At 48.8% G+C, this 17,944-nt stretch overlaps 4 protein-coding genes across 4 annotated transcripts; 2 read left to right on the forward strand and 2 right to left on the reverse strand.

Annotated features, from left to right (window-relative positions):
- Positions 1–5,766: 5,766 nt before the first annotated feature.
- FTJAE_13066 (tRNA (adenine-N(1)-)-methyltransferase non-catalytic subunit) lies at positions 5,767–6,525 on the reverse strand (the record flags this gene model as incomplete). Its single annotated transcript, XM_037346170.1, has 3 exons — positions 5,767–5,943; positions 6,006–6,401; positions 6,520–6,525. The coding sequence occupies 3 exons, from the start codon at positions 6,523–6,525 to the stop codon at positions 5,767–5,769; spliced, it is 579 nt and encodes a 192-aa protein (XP_037199865.1).
- A 1,049-nt stretch (positions 6,526–7,574) lies between these two features.
- FTJAE_13067 (uncharacterized protein) lies at positions 7,575–8,942 on the forward strand (the record flags this gene model as incomplete). The annotated part of the gene is made up of 1 exon (XM_037346171.1): positions 7,575–8,942. The coding sequence occupies one exon, from the start codon at positions 7,575–7,577 to the stop codon at positions 8,940–8,942; it is 1,368 nt and encodes a 455-aa protein (XP_037199866.1).
- A 1,995-nt stretch (positions 8,943–10,937) lies between these two features.
- Positions 10,938–12,692, forward strand: FTJAE_13068 (triacylglycerol lipase V precursor; the record flags this gene model as incomplete). Its single annotated transcript, XM_037346172.1, has 1 exon — positions 10,938–12,692. The coding sequence occupies one exon, from the start codon at positions 10,938–10,940 to the stop codon at positions 12,690–12,692; it is 1,755 nt and encodes a 584-aa protein (XP_037199867.1).
- A 1,198-nt stretch (positions 12,693–13,890) lies between these two features.
- Positions 13,891–17,278, reverse strand: FTJAE_13069 (glutamyl aminopeptidase; the record flags this gene model as incomplete). The annotated part of the gene is made up of 4 exons (XM_037346173.1): positions 13,891–14,500; positions 14,545–16,473; positions 16,526–16,693; positions 17,034–17,278. 4 exons carry the CDS (start codon positions 17,276–17,278, stop codon positions 13,891–13,893), a joined length of 2,952 nt encoding a protein of 983 aa, XP_037199868.1.
- Positions 17,279–17,944: the final 666 nt, after the last annotated feature.

The raw sequence follows: 17,944 nt of genomic DNA on the forward strand, positions 1-17,944 counted from the left end.
TGCGTTCAGTCGAGTATTTCCGGATAAATACTCAATCACTGCGACTTCCCATGGTTGACGGGTGGCTACAGAGAGCTCTGTGTCAATGATGAGTAGGCTGTAGGGAGGCATGCTCTCTTCTTTGCTGAAGTGATGAGAGAGGGAAGGGAATCTCCGACCTGATGTTCAGAGTGTTTTGATAGGATATCGTTGGTGCTGAACAAAGTGGCTTGGAAGACGCTTGACTTAGTCGATGGGCTTGAGGGCTGAGGTCACCCTGCTCAGCATTTAGTGTAGATATCGCCGTTGAAAAGCTCAGGTAGTCTAGCTGAACATTTGCACTGCTTCCATTCCAGCAGTCATTAAGTTCCTGCATGGAATAGTCCTTTTGAGTGACTACGCTATTATAGTATGCATCGAAGACTTGAGTATAACTGGCAAACTTATGAAGAATTGATCGTGACTGCTGCTCAGGACCGCTAGCATATGGATGCCCTTGTCTGTGATGGCCCCAGCAACTGTTCTTGCGTCAGTTCACGCATCTCCCACGCGACCCGGATGATCATGTCTTAGAAAGTTCTCCTCGTCTCGAATGATAGCGATGAATAGTTGGGCATATAGTCCATATTCTAGGCTACAATCGAAGATACACAGAAGTCAAACGGGAGAGAACCATGCGTTTTGCTTCCCAACTTGGAATTGTGCGATAACTGGACTTTCATATGACGATTGGTGGTCTGTGAAGGTGATACCAGTCATTACTAATTCTTGGTGGGAAATTCGTCTACAGTTGAATTCTCACAGAAACCGTTGAAGACATATGTCGTCTTCAGCTGGCCATACCGGTATATCCTTCCTTCAGCCTAGTCTTCCCAGGACACTTTCCACCAAGGTTCACTCCGAATAAGCACATTAGCACTTTGTAGATTTAGACCTTGACCTCCAGCTCCTCGACTCGCAAGAAGGCTGCGAGGACGAGGACAGGCATTGAAGTTGATGATAGTGGCATTTCTATCATCCGGATGTAACCGTCCATCGTAATGGAAGATCTCCAATTTACATTTATTGTGCTGGGAAAATGCGTCAAGCCTAGCATGGAGTGTATAATATAATAATAATAGGGAATAATGTATCAAGAGCTCGTTCGCTCTCTTGCTCCTAGTCTGGTCTCCGTTTTGCGTTAATAGGTCCTGCTCAAGTATCTTGAACAGAGACTGCTCATCGAAATTGCCCAGGGCTGCTTGATAACGGAGCCCTGCTTGCAAACAACACTCATCCTCTCTTCACGAGTCTTAGTGGCTTGAGGAGGCACTGAAAACTCACTAAGCATGTGTTGCATTCTAGCATCAACATGCTCTGTTGTTGTCAATCCTGAGGGGACAGAAGTACAGTAGCTACAGTCTCTTTACCAGTAGCCAGGTGTGTGAGAGCATCAGCAAGATCGTAGAATTTGGCACGGGCGAACAGCAATCGTGAAATGTGGAGGGTAGTGGCGCTATATATATCTCGGACAATGTGATCGTCCTCTTCATGTGGTTCTTGTCTAGCCAGTGGGTGTAGTAGGAACTCACGTTGGGCGTCTTGAGTTTTGTTGCTTAGAGATGTCTGAAAAGATGATATGCGCGATCTTATCGTCGATGGGCACAAGTTTAGAAGAAGAGAGGGGACAATAGAGGGGAGGCCGATCTTGCAATCTTCGAAGTGCTGCAGTGACAAGGAATTCAGCATTCGTGATCTTGCTCAGGCTCGTCGCATTTGACGTGGCCGAAATAGTTGCGCGGCCATTCAGTTCAGGGCCAGCAAACAGCTCGTGCTATTTTGTCCTTTCTTCTTAGTCTTGCGTTTGAACAGAGGTAGTGATTTCGTCACCAGTGTTGGCGAGTCCATGATGTCAATGGAATCTCTATAGGACCTGTAAGATCGGAATGGTGATCATATACTTTCTTTACACAAAAGACTGAACGTAGAGGTTGTGTATGCGGAAATACTGGAGGAAATTCGTTTAACAGTGCATGGGTGTCTTCACCAGAACTCGGCTTGCAAAGCAAGCATAGCATCGTCATGGCACATCATATCCGATTCCACGGATTTGAGGAGGCTATTGAAATCCGCCGTGACTTGTTGTTGCAGTACCTGATTGAATCTACACACAGCCGGTCCGCGTCGCTGTCCACTAGACTCGTGATCTCGACCGACTCTCATGATTCTAGTCGGCTTCACTCGAATGTCATATCGATGTATAATTATAGTTTCAGAAAAGGATCTGACCTCGCTGAGGCATGCAGAAGAAGTGTCATGGTCTTCAACATGTACATGAACGTGAGAGACGAGCTTCTGTATTATGGTTAGTGATTATATGACTTTATGCCACAGTCGACTTACGGTGCAGAAGATATTTACATTCCTAACCCCTGAAAAGGCATGGTATATACTTGCGAAGTAAGAATGGAACACCTAAAATCATCTCGCAATAGCGCGAGGCCACTAAGCGACACACAGAACTTAGAATATCGATATCTGTAAGATCGAGGTTATCAGTATCGGTGTCGGCGGGATGTTGGTCCTTAAGTTAGGTTCCCTCAAGGCCTTGGTCCTTAGGATCAGTGTCCATGTGGTCCTGTTCCTCGAGATCGGTGTCAGCATTGCTGGCGACACTGTCAGAGCCTCGAGGATAATTGCTGGTGATGGGGTCAGCGACGCCAGCTGGGCGAGGCCACCACCTCAGCACAAGAGTGTAGAGTGTTTCTCGAGTTTGAACTCCTTAGTCTCGAAGACGATGTTGGTGTTAAGCTCGTCATCTGCAATTGCCTCATCATAACAGACAGATGTTTTACAAATTGAACAATAACCCGCCACTCTGATCACGGTGAAGACTGGAAGTTTCCTGCACAGCGTTCATCTGACCCAGTTGCTGTAATGATACCGTCTGGCTGCTCAGCTGTTGCAAAATGGTCCCCCTATATGCGGGGACACGCCCTTGCCGAATTTGCTCCTCTGGAGATCGTACTGTGAGATCTGGCCTATTTTCCCTTTCTTGCCGAGAACTAGGAAGATTTGCCTGCGGCGGCGAGGTGCTGACTTTGCACGTACAATCTGACGTCTGCAGCCAAGGTAAGGGTGATATAGTAATGCCAGTATATAGATATAGAATGCTGTTAGACGAAGGAAAGATGGAACATACTGTTTACTCTTGGGTTCTTGCCGCCAGCCATACGAGGCTGGTACCGAGGCAGATGCTTGTAGGCCCGAGTTCCGATGTTGGCGATGGTGGCGTGATATGGGTGAAATCCACTGACACGGTTGTAATGAGAAACATTTCTGCATGTTGGTTCGCATCCGCTGTACTGGGTAGATCACCTCGGTTTGATGAGATGAAACTTGCCCAGAGTATCAGATTGTCTATCATGCTCTAACGAGCTGCCCTGGTTCTCCTCCGAGACGCTGTGGGCGAAAATTAACCCCAGCTCCATGTGATCAAATTTGAACGGCTGATAAGGCCGCATCACCTCTACAACCATCTCCATTACCGTTTCCAAATTTCTTCGGACGTTTTCATATACTGTGGCATCCTTCATGTAGTCTAGTCGCTCGACATGGCGAGAGCGACTCCGTGGCTACCATCTATGGCTGCTCGGAGAGAGATTCATTGTATATAAAGACTTGATGATGGCGATACCAAAGGAATATTTGTCTTCATGAGCAACTTACAATAGGAAGGGGTCCAGGAGAACTGAAGATAGTCTAGTATGGCGATGCATCGAAGTAATCTTCATAAGAAGATCATGTCCCAGCTCGCTGTTTCTGTCAACAGCCTCAAAAGCCTGGTCATTCAACAAGGAAATGTTGTCCTCAACCGCCTGGGCAACTACATGCCGCAGACCTCGGTTGTGATCAACTGAGTTGCTCCTGGGTTACTGGCGATGAGGTGCTGAGATGAAGAGTCAGCGTACAATGTTCGCAATAAATGAGAAAAAGATTTTGTTTATAACATACTAATAGTATAGTAAAAGAGAAATGACGTTGTGAACAACTGCTTTAGTGGCCAGGCTCTGTTCGGAGGAAAACAGGACCACGAACAAAGACAGTCATTTCTGCCCATGATGGTCTCCAACAGGGTGCAAGTCATGACCCAATTTCTTTTCGATCATGGCCGTGAATCTTTCCATCAGGATACTTTTCCTGAATGGTGGCAGACTCAAGGTCTGGGGAACCCAGGTCCTGGTCGCTCATGCTCAGGTGTGCAATGACAATGTTAGTTGCGCCCTACTCTCCCCGCATAGATTTGGGAGATCTTTGTGGATGATGGGTTCAATTTCCATCAACTATGCTTTCTGGCACTTCCTTTTAGATAGCTGAAGGGCCTTTGTCAAGTATCGTTGTCGTTAGATTCAGTCGTCTGTGGCTTATAGCCATATGCGTTTGCTACAACCACGCGACAAAAATCAAGGCCAGTTTCAGCCGGTCATGTCCTTGTCTGTCTGGTGAAGATGTTCCTTGTTGGTGTATAGCCGCGATTTGGTGGTTATTCGGGTTGCTTATGAAAATATTAGCCGCCAAGTTATTAACGTCTAGCTATATATAGTAGTGACTTACGGTAGCAGGGAGGATTGTTAGCTTTAATTTGAGCCTTCTTGTGCTTTAGGTACCTCCGACTTGGGTCGAAACGGGATTACACACTCGAGGGATTGCACCACCATTCTTTTGATTGTCAGAAGGTTAAAGTGGACTTCAATAACTAAACCATTCTCTTTATGAGCTGGCCGTCCAGCGCGGCTGATGCCCGCGTACTCGTGGAAGTTGAAATGATTCGAAGTGTCACCCCTGGCGCATCCAAGCGGACTCTGTGATGTGGTAAACTCTCGTCCCAGTTCTCCGGGTTGACCTTTCGGGTCACTTCACCACTGGCGGCGGACAGTGGGAGACTCAAGTCCGGCGGGTGAGAATCTAAGTCCCCGAAGGAGAAGGTCACGGAGTCTCTTGACTGGGGGATTGACATCGAACTTTGATGTGGGACCGGAGAGTGTAAAGTCTCCTTCACTCACGGTAGAAAGCTCTGTAATAGGTGCAACCTATCACGGGGGTGCTAAGCGGGTAGTTGCTCATTGGGGGATATGTTGAGGAAGCGAAAGGTGTCATACTCCTCTGTCTCGAATCTCGATGTGAGAAGAACGTTGTATAGAGGTGACTGAGTATATATTTGTATGTATATAACATAAGGTCTGATGTTATGTTGTGAAGGAAATTCTGTCTCTGGTCGGGGGATATGGTAGAATTTATAGTCAGAATGAAGGCCTTGATTTCTTTCTATTTACCCAATATGAGGTCCTTCGATAATTGATTGTTGAAGCGATGCTAAAGTTAAATAAGCTGCCTAAACAATCACATGCGTTATCATGGAGACCGGACAATAGCATTGATGTTGGCAAGCAGACTCATACAAACATAGTGCCCCTGATTGTCAATGGCAAAGCAAAGGAGCAGTGCCAAATAACAAAGGCCTTCAATCTCAAGTCGCAAAACACGCTGCTACGTCTGCGGTAACTTGTAGTGAGTTATGGTCATTTGTGAGAAGTTATGATGCGCTATGATGATTCTATGGTAAGTTTGACAGGCCTGTGTAGGCGATATATTTTGTCGCTGTTTGGGAAATCTCAAATTTGCGACTCTCAGAGCACTGAGAAGCGGACAGCGATAGTTCAAGTACTGAAAATGTATTTTGTATGACGCCAGCTCCTCGATTTGGTGATAGTCTTCTAAAATGCCTTCTCTTCCCCCCTTGCCAATACTCTACAGAGACTTGCCCATAAACTTTCTCTTGGTAAAGCTCAACCACCACTTGCTAGGCTTAGTCTCGTCCTCATCATACACTCTAGCGAGTAATCGAGAAGCAAGCTCCTGTCGAACCTGCGACATATATTGCTTGAGCTGCTCCGCTTCTTGTCTGTCCCTGGGGGGCTCGTACATCTACACTCAAACATTAGCAAACCGGCCAATTTGTCGTGCTTTTAGGTTTGGCAAAAACACACCTGGTTGAGGGGCCACGCAGGGTCTCCAGGAATAGCAAAGTTAAGGTCAAGCGCCAAGTTCAAAACATCCTTCTGGGCATCACGCAGAGAAGCCTGAGGTCGGATCTTTGTCAGACAATCGCTGACAAACCAGATTCCATACACGAGCAGACGGTCGGCAGGGCCTTGGATCTCAAAGTTTCGGAAGAATGTGTTGGCGCGGAAGAGGGCGAGGACCTCGTCGAGGATATCGTAGCTCTCGCTGTCGGGGTCGGGAGACTCGTTGGCCGGCAGAGGCGGCGAGGGGTTAGGCAGGGTGTAGGCAGGGCCTCTGGTCTTGGTACGGAGAGGGAGGAGAGGGAAGTTGCCGATTATGCGGGGGATGTTGGGATCATTGTTGAAAACGGAGTTGTATGCCTAGAGAGGTGTTGTTAGCTTGCTTGGTTGATATCGTGAGATGCGGTGATGCAATAGGAGATGGTGGAGTGTGCTTGTGTAGTTATTCGTGAAGTATTGGTGTTTGGTTTGGACATACCGGCATCTTGAACAGCAATTAACAGACCAATTCCAGTATATCAAAGCTGTTTGGGAGGGAAATGGACAAATCGGCGCAAGATACGGGCTTGATGCTGCTGAGTTGCGCTTCGTCACCGGCGGGGCTACACCAAGCTCACGAAGCTCACTCACTCGATTGGTGTGGGGCAAGGCTGGCAGCAGAAAGCAAAGTTGATGCCTTGTTCGACAGATTGTCAATCAGGCCACAAGCAGCGATGATGTGGCGCAGCACGTGCGCCTCCCTTTTATGGCTGCCTAACGCCAGGGATGACTCCTCACGTGAATTCGCTGCTCATTCGCGCCGATTAGCTCCGCGACGAATCACGGTGGCGACGCGCTTTTTCCCTCGTCCCGCGTGCAGATTCTTCCTGGCGCAGATGCAGGTCGTATCCACTAACAACTCATACCTGAGAGTGAGAAAAAAAAAAGAGAGGCCTTGCCTTGGTTTCACGCCCTAAGTGTGATTCATTCAGTGTCACCGATATTTCCTCCTTCTCTCCTCTCCCCCTCCTCCATCTTCTTTTTCTCTTTCACTGAAGAGTTCTACTCTTTACCAAGAGTTGCCTTGTTCTTCTTTTTGCTCATTTCCTATTGGACGCTAAGAATCTCCCCTTTTTTTTGCTTTTTCCGTCAATCCTTTTTGACAAGGGCGACGCTCGTGCCAGACGCTAGCGGAGAGCTTGTCACTGGAAAAGACTGGAGATAAACAGGCGCAGGGAATCCTTAAGGTCGCGTCGCAGAACCCAAGGCTCGCTCTACAACAAAGACTGGAGAGATTCGTCCGGCTTCAGGCAACCAACAACCGCTCAAAGAGTCATTCAAAGGAAGGCGAGTACAGATCGACTATTCAATCATCGGATGCTTGCATTTGAGTAAGTTTACGCTATTCTTCTGTTCTTTTCCCCCTCTGACATCAACGATTATCTTCCTCCCCCAACACAATCCATTTACACGCAGCGCTAATCAACCCTCCTTCGCGACAGTTCTTTCTTTGGCAACGGCAGCTTTATCGGACAGCTGCGCAGTTTGGTGGACATGGCGACCTCACAACCTTCCTCTACCTCTTCGACTTCACCGTCGCGCAACGGTAACGCCAACGGTGTATCACTGGACACAACGCCCTGCACTTCGCAAGCGCCCATGGTCGCCCCGCGAAAAAGGCGTCCGCAGCGCATCTACCGGCCCGCAAAGAACTCGCTCTACGATATCTTCCAGCAGCACGCCGGCACATCGCTCTTTGTGCGACCCATTTGCTGGACGGATTTGCACGCTCAGCTACTTGGCGCGAGATGGGAGGAACTGCCGCCATGCGATACACCTCACCCGTCAGCGGCCCCAGGCACGCCACCATCGCGAGGACACTTGAGTCCATCGAATACCATCATCAGTCTTAGCAACGCGCTCACGCAGATTCTCCTGCCCGACCCACTGCATCCTATTCTATCATCAAACGCTGTCAAGTCGGTTCTCAACACGCTGTGGCCTATACCTTTCAACAAGCCGCAGTACCTGCCCGAACTCCATCTGTACTTTGGCGGTCGCGTTTATCGTGATGCTGTACGCGCACAGCTTATGTGGAATTATCCCTCTGAGGAGGCAAAGTCTTCATACTCTTCATTCAAATCAGTGTCAACGCGACCCGCTGAATCGTTCAACATCTCAACACAGTCTTCGCCAAACTACAGCCCCGCTAACCTACCCATGATCTGTTACATTGGCAAGACTCAATTGGCCTCAGTCCGAAACAACCTTTTTCGCGTCGCTTCTGGACCTGGACGAACATGGAACGAGCCCGTGTTTCGCCTCCAGCAACTGCGAGCCCGTATCCTCGTGCCATCAAATTCCGATCACGATGCTCATTTTGTGGGCGTCTTTCTAGGGATGGCGCAGAAGCACTTCTACCCTACCCCACCTATCAGTGGCAGACGCGACTCGCGCATTTCACCAGGACAGGGCATTCCTCCAAGCCCCAACTTCCACGATATCAAGTTGAAGATTCTCACCCACGACATTGATACGTCTGAGTTTATTGTCTACACTGGTCACATCACAAAGGAGTTCTTGGAGAAGTTCCACGATCCCTTCAAGGCTCCAGCTGACGATGACGACGCTATTGTTTCTGGTCTCAAGATTGAGTACACAAGAGTTCCCATCTGGCCAATTCTCGGACTCAGAGAGAGACTGGGCAAAGCTCTAGGCCAAGAGATTGTCGGGACATTCAACCCAGATGAGATAGAGACATGGGAGAAAGACCCCGAGAAGCCAAATGGCGAGAAGCGCAAGCGAGAAGTCCTCACCGAGGTCGTCAGCAGTAGCTACGAGGAAGAGACCGAGGAAGAGCCAGCAATCGTTTCCAAGAAACGCTGTCTCAACGAGGGCACACCTGTGGGCGTGGTGATGTGAGAGCAAGCTACATGCAGCGTATGTATGATATGAAACTCAGATGGGATGGATATACCCCCACGGTTTAATTTTTGAGGACAACAGGACGCATTCGGTATACACACACAATACACTTTGGCTGGGGCTGGACTGTCTTTGGGGATTGCATGAAGACTCAAATCTGCCTCGCAGGCACGCATGACATGGGCAACGGCGCAGGGTTATCAGATAGTTGACGGCGCAAGGGTCAGGACATCAGGGTATGTATGAGCAACAAACAAACAGCATTTGGCTTTTTGGGGACTGGTTATGAATTGAGCTTTCAGAGGGGGGCTGAACTGAGGGATAGGGTTAGGACATGTACATATGGCTTTCTGGTGGTTTTGATCTTTTCTAGCGAGATGGTCTGCGTTTGATCACGAATTCAATGACATTTTCTTGAGCTGGCTTTAACTCTTTTGATCTCGGTTGCTGTTTGTGGTTATTCGCGGGGTAGAGCATTTCTGACCATTAGTAGGCTCAACACGAGCCCTTCAACTTGGAAGCCAACTCTCTCAAGGACCTACTTAGTTGTCAAAGAGGAACACATGTCTATTCTTTTCACTTTAACCTCACGGACTCAATCCGAACCTCGGAATGCTGCTCGACTACACCATCTTTTTTACTCTGCTCACAAGAATGCGGAGATATTTGAGTTTTCCTCCATACCTTGGTCCGAAGTTGCACCTGCATATCTTTAGTGTTCTTTTTAGGAATGGTATCGTGAGAGCTTCCTAATTCGAACATCGGAGAGTGGTTGCGCGTGTGATACGGAGTACATCAGCGATTATTAGTTCAGGTGTATCAATCTCCAGGTATTGATCGCAAATGTTACCACTTCAATACAGGCCTGGTTATAGTACCTAGTCTCTGGATAAGGCTGAGTTGGGCTGTGCTGGGTTGGGTTTGGGCTTTTACCCGGTAAACAAGGTTTTTTTTGTTTCTACCGCTTAATTTGTTTCAATGGTAACAGGCTGGGGTCTGGTTATGTGTGATGACGTTCTTGATGCGAATGTGAGAGCAGGGGGATATTGAGTCTATACGCGGGATAGAAATGGCAGATAATGAAGGGATTACTCAAAAGAGACATTAATCCCTCATGAGAACAATAACATCCTCGTATTAATTAAGTTGCAGACCGACATTTGTAATGCTCCCCGCATTCTTGTTGCTGTAGTCTATTCCCCGGACTTGAAGAGGTCACCAGGGCCTAAACAAACTACGGCAGACAAGGGTCTCATGGAAGGGTCCGGGGTATGAACTCTTTTCGACTTACACCAAAATGCCAATGCCAATGCCATCTTTGATCAAACTACGGTATCGTGCTTCCCCACCATCTATCTATTCTGTCGTTCCTCCGGGACCACCATCTTTTTTTCTACTTCTCCACCAACCACAGCAAACACACTATCACAAAAACCATTCAGCTGATCGTCGATCCCCAACCCCTCTCTCTCCACGTGGATTAACAGGGACGAACGTTTTCTGCCTCGGTCTCGTAGAGTCAGACAAGATGAAAAACTTGGAAGATACTGACTTGTATTTCTCTGGCAGCTGATTTCCCCACGGGGAAGCGGGGACTATCTTCGGGTCAGGGACTTCTTTTGGGCTGATACTTTTGTGAATACGGCGATGGCTTCCTCATCTGGGAGCATGTCTTTGAGGAAAAGATGCAAGTTCACCGTCGACGTCGAACCGGGGTTGAGAGAGACAGAAAAGTCAATATATTGTGGGATACGTCAAAGCGGGAGGGGACGAGCGCGGTGTTTGCCTGAGAAGTTCAAATTGAGCTCATTTCCCAGGTGAAAATAGGATCAGCAACTCAACTGAGACAACGGGATCAGTATCTGTTGACTCGTTGTTTTGAAACTTGAGAGACTTTAAACTTTGTTGTGTACGGCTCTCTCCGTGGTGGTTTACTTCAGACTTTTTGTTCCGACCACTCCTACACTCTCAGTCTTACAGTTGAGCTTCACAATGAAGTTCACAAGTCTCGTCTCTGGCTTCAGCCTTCTTACGGCCGTGGTAGCTGTTCCAGCTGCCTTCCCTGCACCAGATGCAATTCCGGATCTTCAACCCGTTGAACCAGGCACACCAGCTCTTGAGGAACGAGCTGCCAAAGTCACAGTCGCTGTTCCCTCTGGAACAGTCATCGGCTCAAGTTCTGGCAAGGTTGATTCCTTTAGAGCAATTCCCTTTGCGGATCCACCGACGGGTTCTCTACGACTTAAACCGCCAAAGAAACTATCCAAGCCTCTAGGCAACTTTGATGCTTCAGGACTTGTTGGCCCGTCATGTCCTCAGATGTTCATCTCATCTGGTGCTCAAGATGTCATCTCCAAGTTTCTCTCGGACTTTTTGGCTATTCCCTTCCTTACTCCCATCACTGGTCAGGAGGATTGTCTTACCATGACTGTTCAACGACCAGCTGGTACCAAGGCTGGTGATAAACTCCCTGTGTTGTTCTGGATCTTTGGCGGTGGCTTTGAACTTGGTTCAAGCGCTATGTACGATGGAACCAGTCTTCTAGGCACTGCCATTGACCAAGACCAGCCGTTTATCTACGTTGCTGTCAACTACCGCGTCGCTGGTTTTGGATTCATGCCAGGCGCCGAGATCAAGAAGGATGGAAGTTCGAACCTGGGTCTTCTTGACCAGCGCATGGGTCTTCAGTGGGTAGCTGATAACATTGCTTCCTTCGGTGGTGATCCTGACAAGGTCACTATCTGGGGCGAATCCGCTGGTGCCATCTCAGTACTTGATCAGATGGTTCTCTACGGTGGTGATGCTGATTACAACGGCAAGCCCCTTTTCCGCGGTGCCATCATGAACTCTGGTAGTGTTGCCCCCGCTGAGCCTGTGGACAGTGATAAGGCACAGGCTATCTATGACGCAGTTGTGAAATCGGGTGGATGCTCTGGATCTTCTGATACCCTCGCTTGTCTTCGCGGCCTGAGCTACGACAAGTTCTTGAACGCAGCAAACTCTGTCCCTGGACTCTTGTCGTACAACTCCCTCGCTCTATCTTATCTCCCTCGCCCAGACGGTACTGTTCTTCCCGATAGCCCAGAAGCACTCATCGCATCAGGTCGATACCACGCTGTCCCCATGATCAATGGTAACCAAGAAGACGAAGGCACTCTATTCGCTCTCTTCCAGCCAAACTTGACCACTACCGCCAAGTTCGTCGACTACCTTCAGCAACTCTACTTCCAAAAGGCCACAAAGGAGCAACTGACCGCTCTGGTGAACACTTATCCCACCGCCCTCAGCGCAGGAAGTCCCTTCCGAACATCTCTCCTCAACGAAGTCTTCCCCATGTTCAAGCGCCGCGCCGCCATCTTCGGCGACTTGGTCTTCTCCCTGACCCGACGAATCTTTCTTCAGACAGCAGCTGAGCAGAACCCCGATGTCCCAGCATGGTCTTACCTCGCGAGTTACAATTACGGCACACCCATTCTCGGAACGATGCACGGCTCTGATCTGCTACAAGTCTTTTATGGTCTCTGGCCGAATAACGCTATGCGCAGTATCAGGACGTATTATTTCAATTTTTTGTATAACTTGGATCCTAATAAGGGTGTTACCAAGTATGCGAATTGGCCAGAGTGGAAGGGGAGTAAGAAGCTCATGTGGTTTGAGACGGCGAATAAGAACAGTATCATTGATGATAACTTTAGGACGGCGCAATATGATTGGATTTCGAACAATGTGGATATTTTGAGGGTATAATTTAGGATATAGTTATGAATTCATGTATATGTTTTGCTTGTTCAAGATGAGAATGCCTGTATATCACTCCGTACCCCCCGTAAGACTGCCCAGGGTTGAGGAGTTTATGCCATCCATGTCTATCCTCACTTTCGTCTATGATGCTCCAAAAGTCCTGCCTGTCATATTGAAGTCTATCCAGAAAGATGAGAAAGCCAGCCTACCAAAGACATGCTCCAACTAAGCTCTGCTCTAAAACTTCGCCATTTCCATGAACAACTTTCTAGCTCCAAGAATGTCTTTTATTGACTCAACTATCGCTCGCCAATTTGAGACGCTGAGTTATTGTCTTTCTCATGTCTCATATCTACTTAGTTCCTCTCGTCTTATAGTCTTCAACACCTGTCGAGTCACTGTCTCCTGCGTCAGTCACTCTTATATCGATCGGTATCAACAACAGGTGAAGACGTTCGTTGGCAGGCTAGCTAAGTCTCAGTATCTAGCATAAGTCATCTAAGCAATGAATTATATTGAGTTTCTTCGGGCTGGGGCTTCTGACTCTCTCCAGAAGCTGCATGCATATGTTGTGAAGCATTTCTTGACTGTCCACACAAAAGTGAAAACTTCAAAAAGAGCCACAGTTGACGCCCGCACATACCTCACTGTAAACACTCCTCAAAGGGTTTCACATTCGACTCAGCGCAATGTCATGAGATGAGAAACCGTTACAGATGCTAAAAAGGAATAACCCCAATTGAGTTGACGGTCAAAAATGCAAAAGGAAGGGTCTGGCCGGGGATTGAACCCGGGACCTCTCGCAAGCAATGCTGTAGGGTTTTCCCTAAGCGAGAATCATACCACTAGACCACCAGACCGATCAAGGTTCAGAAGAACCTGTTGTGGAATCGTTGCGATTGAGTTCCGAGTTTGATACTATATTGTACATCATTGCAACTTGGTGCAATTTTATGCCAAAAAACCAGGATCGTTGGGGCCATGGTCAAGATATCCGTCATCAGGTTGGGGAACTGTGAGCAGAAGCTGTTAAATCTGATCTTTGGCATAGCCGAAGTGCCATGCCGATTCAGTTATCCCAGTATCGTTTTCGAATTCAGACAGAAATTATTCAAGCCAAATTTGAAGAATCTCAACAGTCGTCATATTTCAATGGTATTTAACTTTTATTACAAACGTGCTTCCAACATCATAGTTTACACAGTCAAGCATATCCATGAGCGCTGAGCCACTCCTTGAGCTTCTCAGAGTCACGCTCGCGGTACGCAGCACGTCCACGGATCTTATCTTTGACAGTCTCCAGAGTTCGGTTGAAGCTGCTGGTATCCTTGTCGGCCATGAACTTCTCAATCTCGTCAACAGCAGACACATTGGTGAAGCTGCCCAGACTGAGCTTCATGTATCGGTCGACGACGACAGGGTTGCCAAGCTTGGTGATGACGGCATCCCAGTTGTCCTGCATGAACTTCCATTGCAAAGGACGGCCAATGACGTTGCTAGCGACAGAGCCACCGAGGACGTGCATGTCTCCGGCAGGGACGGCGTTGGAGGGAGGAGACTCGTTGAAGTTGAAGGGAATGACCTCCTTGGTCAGGAGCTCAGCATCCTTAACGGTGCCGAGAACGCTGAGGGATAGAAGCTTGCCGTCGATAGACTTGGTGTTGAACCACTCCTTCTTGAGAATCTCAACAGTACGGGCAGGCTCCTTCATCATGGCAGCGCGCCAGATAGCAGTACGGATAGGAGCGGGGATAGAGCCAGCCTCGGGATTCTCAACCCAAGTGTTGAATCGCTTCAGAGCCTCCTCAGTGACACTACTCATGTTAGTCCAGTCAAGCAACAGATACAAGTAACTTACTCAGGGTGGCCGCAGGCAACAGCAACACCAATGATCTCCTTTCGCAAGATACCGGTGAGGTAGTCCTCGCCCTCAGGGAACTCCCAGCCAACCTCCTTGACCTTCTGGTCAATGAGCTTCAGTGTGAACTTATCCAGAGCCTTCTTGATAGACTCATCCTCTCCGAAAACGGACTTGACACCACCGATGGAGTCAAGAACTTGGCGCCAGACCAGAGTGTGGTTCTCCTTGCCGAATCCCTCGAGGAAGGTCAGCAGAGCAGGGGTGGTGCCGTTGCCAGCAAAGGCAAGGTCGGCGGTGGAACCAATGATGGAGATCTTGTCTTCGGTGCTGAGCTTATCCAGCTGGTTGCTAAGCTTGGCGAGACGCTCAGGAGGGTAGTTGACACGGTAGAAACCAGTGGCACCACTGTTGAGCTTGTAGAAGTCCTCGTCGACGTCACGGATGGTGTCCTCCTTGGTGGTGAGAGACAGAGAGGCGATACCGGCGTGGTCCTTCTTGCCCTCAAGGCCGAGAGGAACCCACCAGGTGGTGGTGTCATCCTCGGGCTTAACATCTCCGGTAGACAGGAATCGGGACTGCTTGACAGAGATCTGACCAGGCTCCTCAGCAACAGTAAGGACGGGGTGACCGATCTTGGAGATCCAAGGGTTCATAAGCTCAGTGACATTCTTGCCAGAGGCCTCACCAAGAGCGTTCCAAAGAGCAGTGGTCTTGGCGTTTCCATAAGCGTGAGCCTTCAGGTAGTTAGAAACACCCTTGAGGAAAGTCTCGACACCGAGATGGTTGGCAAGCATGCGGATGGCAGAGCAGCCCTTGAGGTAGCTGATGGAGTCGAAAATCTGGTTGACATCAAGAGCATCTCGGACAGGAACGTGGATAGGGTGACTGGCACGGATACCATCGAGACGGAAAGCAGCCTCCATACCCTCGTTGACGAACTGAGCCCAGACTTGCCAGTCAGGGTGCAGGTGGTCAACAGCGTGCCAACCGACCCAGGTAGCGAAACCCTCGTTGAGCCAGAGCTCATCCCACCAGTCCATGGTGACAAGGTTGCCGAACCACTGGTGAGCAAGCTCGTGAGCGACGACGTAGGCGACGGCGTTCTTAAATCGGGGATCAGAGGTCTTCTCATCATAGAGAACCTGTGTAGTACGGTAGGTGACGAGACCCCAGTTCTCCATGGCGCCGTGGGTGAATTCGTGAACAGCAATCAGATCAGACTTGGGCAGAGGGTAGTCGATGTCGAAGATCTCAGAGAAGAAGTCAATGATCTTGGGAGCGTGCTCGAGAGCCCACTGACCCTGCTCCTTGAGACCACGGGTGGTGTAGACACGGACAGGAATCTGCTTGCCGTCGTACTTGCGGTCGGTGAAAGCCTCGATGTACTCAAAGTCACCAACAGCCCAAGCCAGTAGGTAAGTGCTCATGACAGGAGAGGTCTCGAATGATACAATATTCCAGCCATCCTTGGAAGGTCGAGTCTCCTTGACAGGCATGTTGCTCAGAGCAACCTGATCAGAAGGAATCTCAATATCGAAATCAAAAGTGGCCTTGAGGTTGGGCTCGTCGAAGCAAGGGAACGCTCGCCGAGCATCGCAAGCCTCGAACTGTGTGCTGAACATGTAGTGCCATTCACCATCGCTGGGAACCGAAGCAGAAGGAGTCTCGGCAGGCTTGTACTTGCTGCGGTAGAAACCAGCCATCTCATTGTTGATGATACCCTCGAACCCGATGATCAGGGAAGCCTTGGAAGCGGTGGGAAGCTCCTCATCGAAGGTGATGGTGGAGCGCTGAGCCTTGGAGTCATAGTCGAACTTTGTAGATTCGAATGTCTTGGAGTCGACGGTGACCTTGGCGTGAGAGAGCTTGAGTTCGAGGGTGTTGACGATGATTTCCTTGGTAGGCTTTGTGATTTCCGAGTCGATACTGTAGAGCTGTTAGAGCTAGCTTCACGATGAGGGGTAGAGACGTGACGTACGTAACGGTTCCCTTGTAAGTCCAGTTGGTGAACTCAAGATCCCTCAAGGAGAGATCATAGTGCTTGGGCTTGACATTGTCGGGGAGAACATCGCGGTCAGTCATTGTTTCGTTGCGGGCGAGTCTGGCGTGGGCGGAACAAGCTCGATCAGAGATCTTGGGGACAAGACTGTGTGTTGTGTTAGCAAGCTATAGCTCTGAGCTTTAGCTTAGCGAGTCTCGACAAGAACAATGGGGTATAATGAGAATAGAGAAGAAATTGCACAAGACAGATAGTGTGAGAGTGGAACAGGCGGCAAGATATAGCTTGACAAAAAGGGCAGTGGACTAGTTGAGGTAGAGTAACGTAGGTAGGCAGAGCAAACAAGAGCGTGATGATGCGTTGCCGTGTATGGAGGGGACCCCGCGGTTGGTGGGGTGTGGGCCGGTTTCCGTTAAGATCCCAGCTGCCCCTCCCTCCCTCTCTATCTCCAGCGGAGGAGGCGGCAAGTTTATAAGGGATAACGTACCTCCGAATACCGATTGGCATAGGCCGTCCATTATCACGGCGACCATTCAACGGCTTCACTTGACCATTTACAAGCGAAGCAAGACCTCTCGAAAAGATACCACAGTTGACAATTCCAATTCCTTGCGAACCATAAACAGATACAGACGGTGCCGTCTGCCGTGTAATCACCGATAGTGGGCTACAATTGCTCCACAGCCGTAGAGGCAGAGGCAGATGTCGCAAAAGGCCCTTGGAGGACGACATTTTGGCCCGGATCCTTCACCCTTTTCAGGAGTGATGCGTGCGCCGTCGCAATTGGGCAGGTCGTTCGATGGGTGAAACTCTTATGGGATGCCAATGATATCCTCTTTTAGCAGCCGAGAGCCCCCATTGACGGCACTTTTGTAGCGTAGCTGCCCCCAGTATCGTATCAGTTATTAAGAGAGTGTCGATGCTGTGTCGAAATTTTCGGGTCAACCTAAAGGCTCAGGGCCGTTTGATATGCCGTATTGCCGGCGACAAGCGAGATGGCCGAGCCGTGTGTATTGTGTCATGACTTTCATTTACACTGTACATCATGAGATAGGGTAACTCGATTTTGGAACGATAATGATATCGAGTCACTTAAGTACTCCGTAGTAAATACAGAGATCATTTAAGTAAACCAAACAATGGATGTATGAGTTTGGGATATGAAGCAAATGGGAGAAGAGCAAGGAAAGCAACGCTCGCCTTCACTGCGACTTGACATAACTTGGAATGAACTTAGGATAGAATATCCAAAATATTACTAGACCTTTTTATTTTATGCTTTCTTAATCAATCTTTAGGTAAATACTCTCATTGCTTAGACATGATCATACCCAAGTTATAGTCACAAGTCCAATTGTCACAATGCTTGCTTGCTTTCTCATGATTGAATTCAGAAAT

Source organism: Fusarium tjaetaba, assembly GCF_013396195.1.
Source record: "Fusarium tjaetaba strain NRRL 66243 chromosome Unknown NRRL66243_c0000384, whole genome shotgun sequence".
NCBI classification, from domain to species: Eukaryota; Fungi; Ascomycota; class Sordariomycetes; order Hypocreales; family Nectriaceae; genus Fusarium; species Fusarium tjaetaba.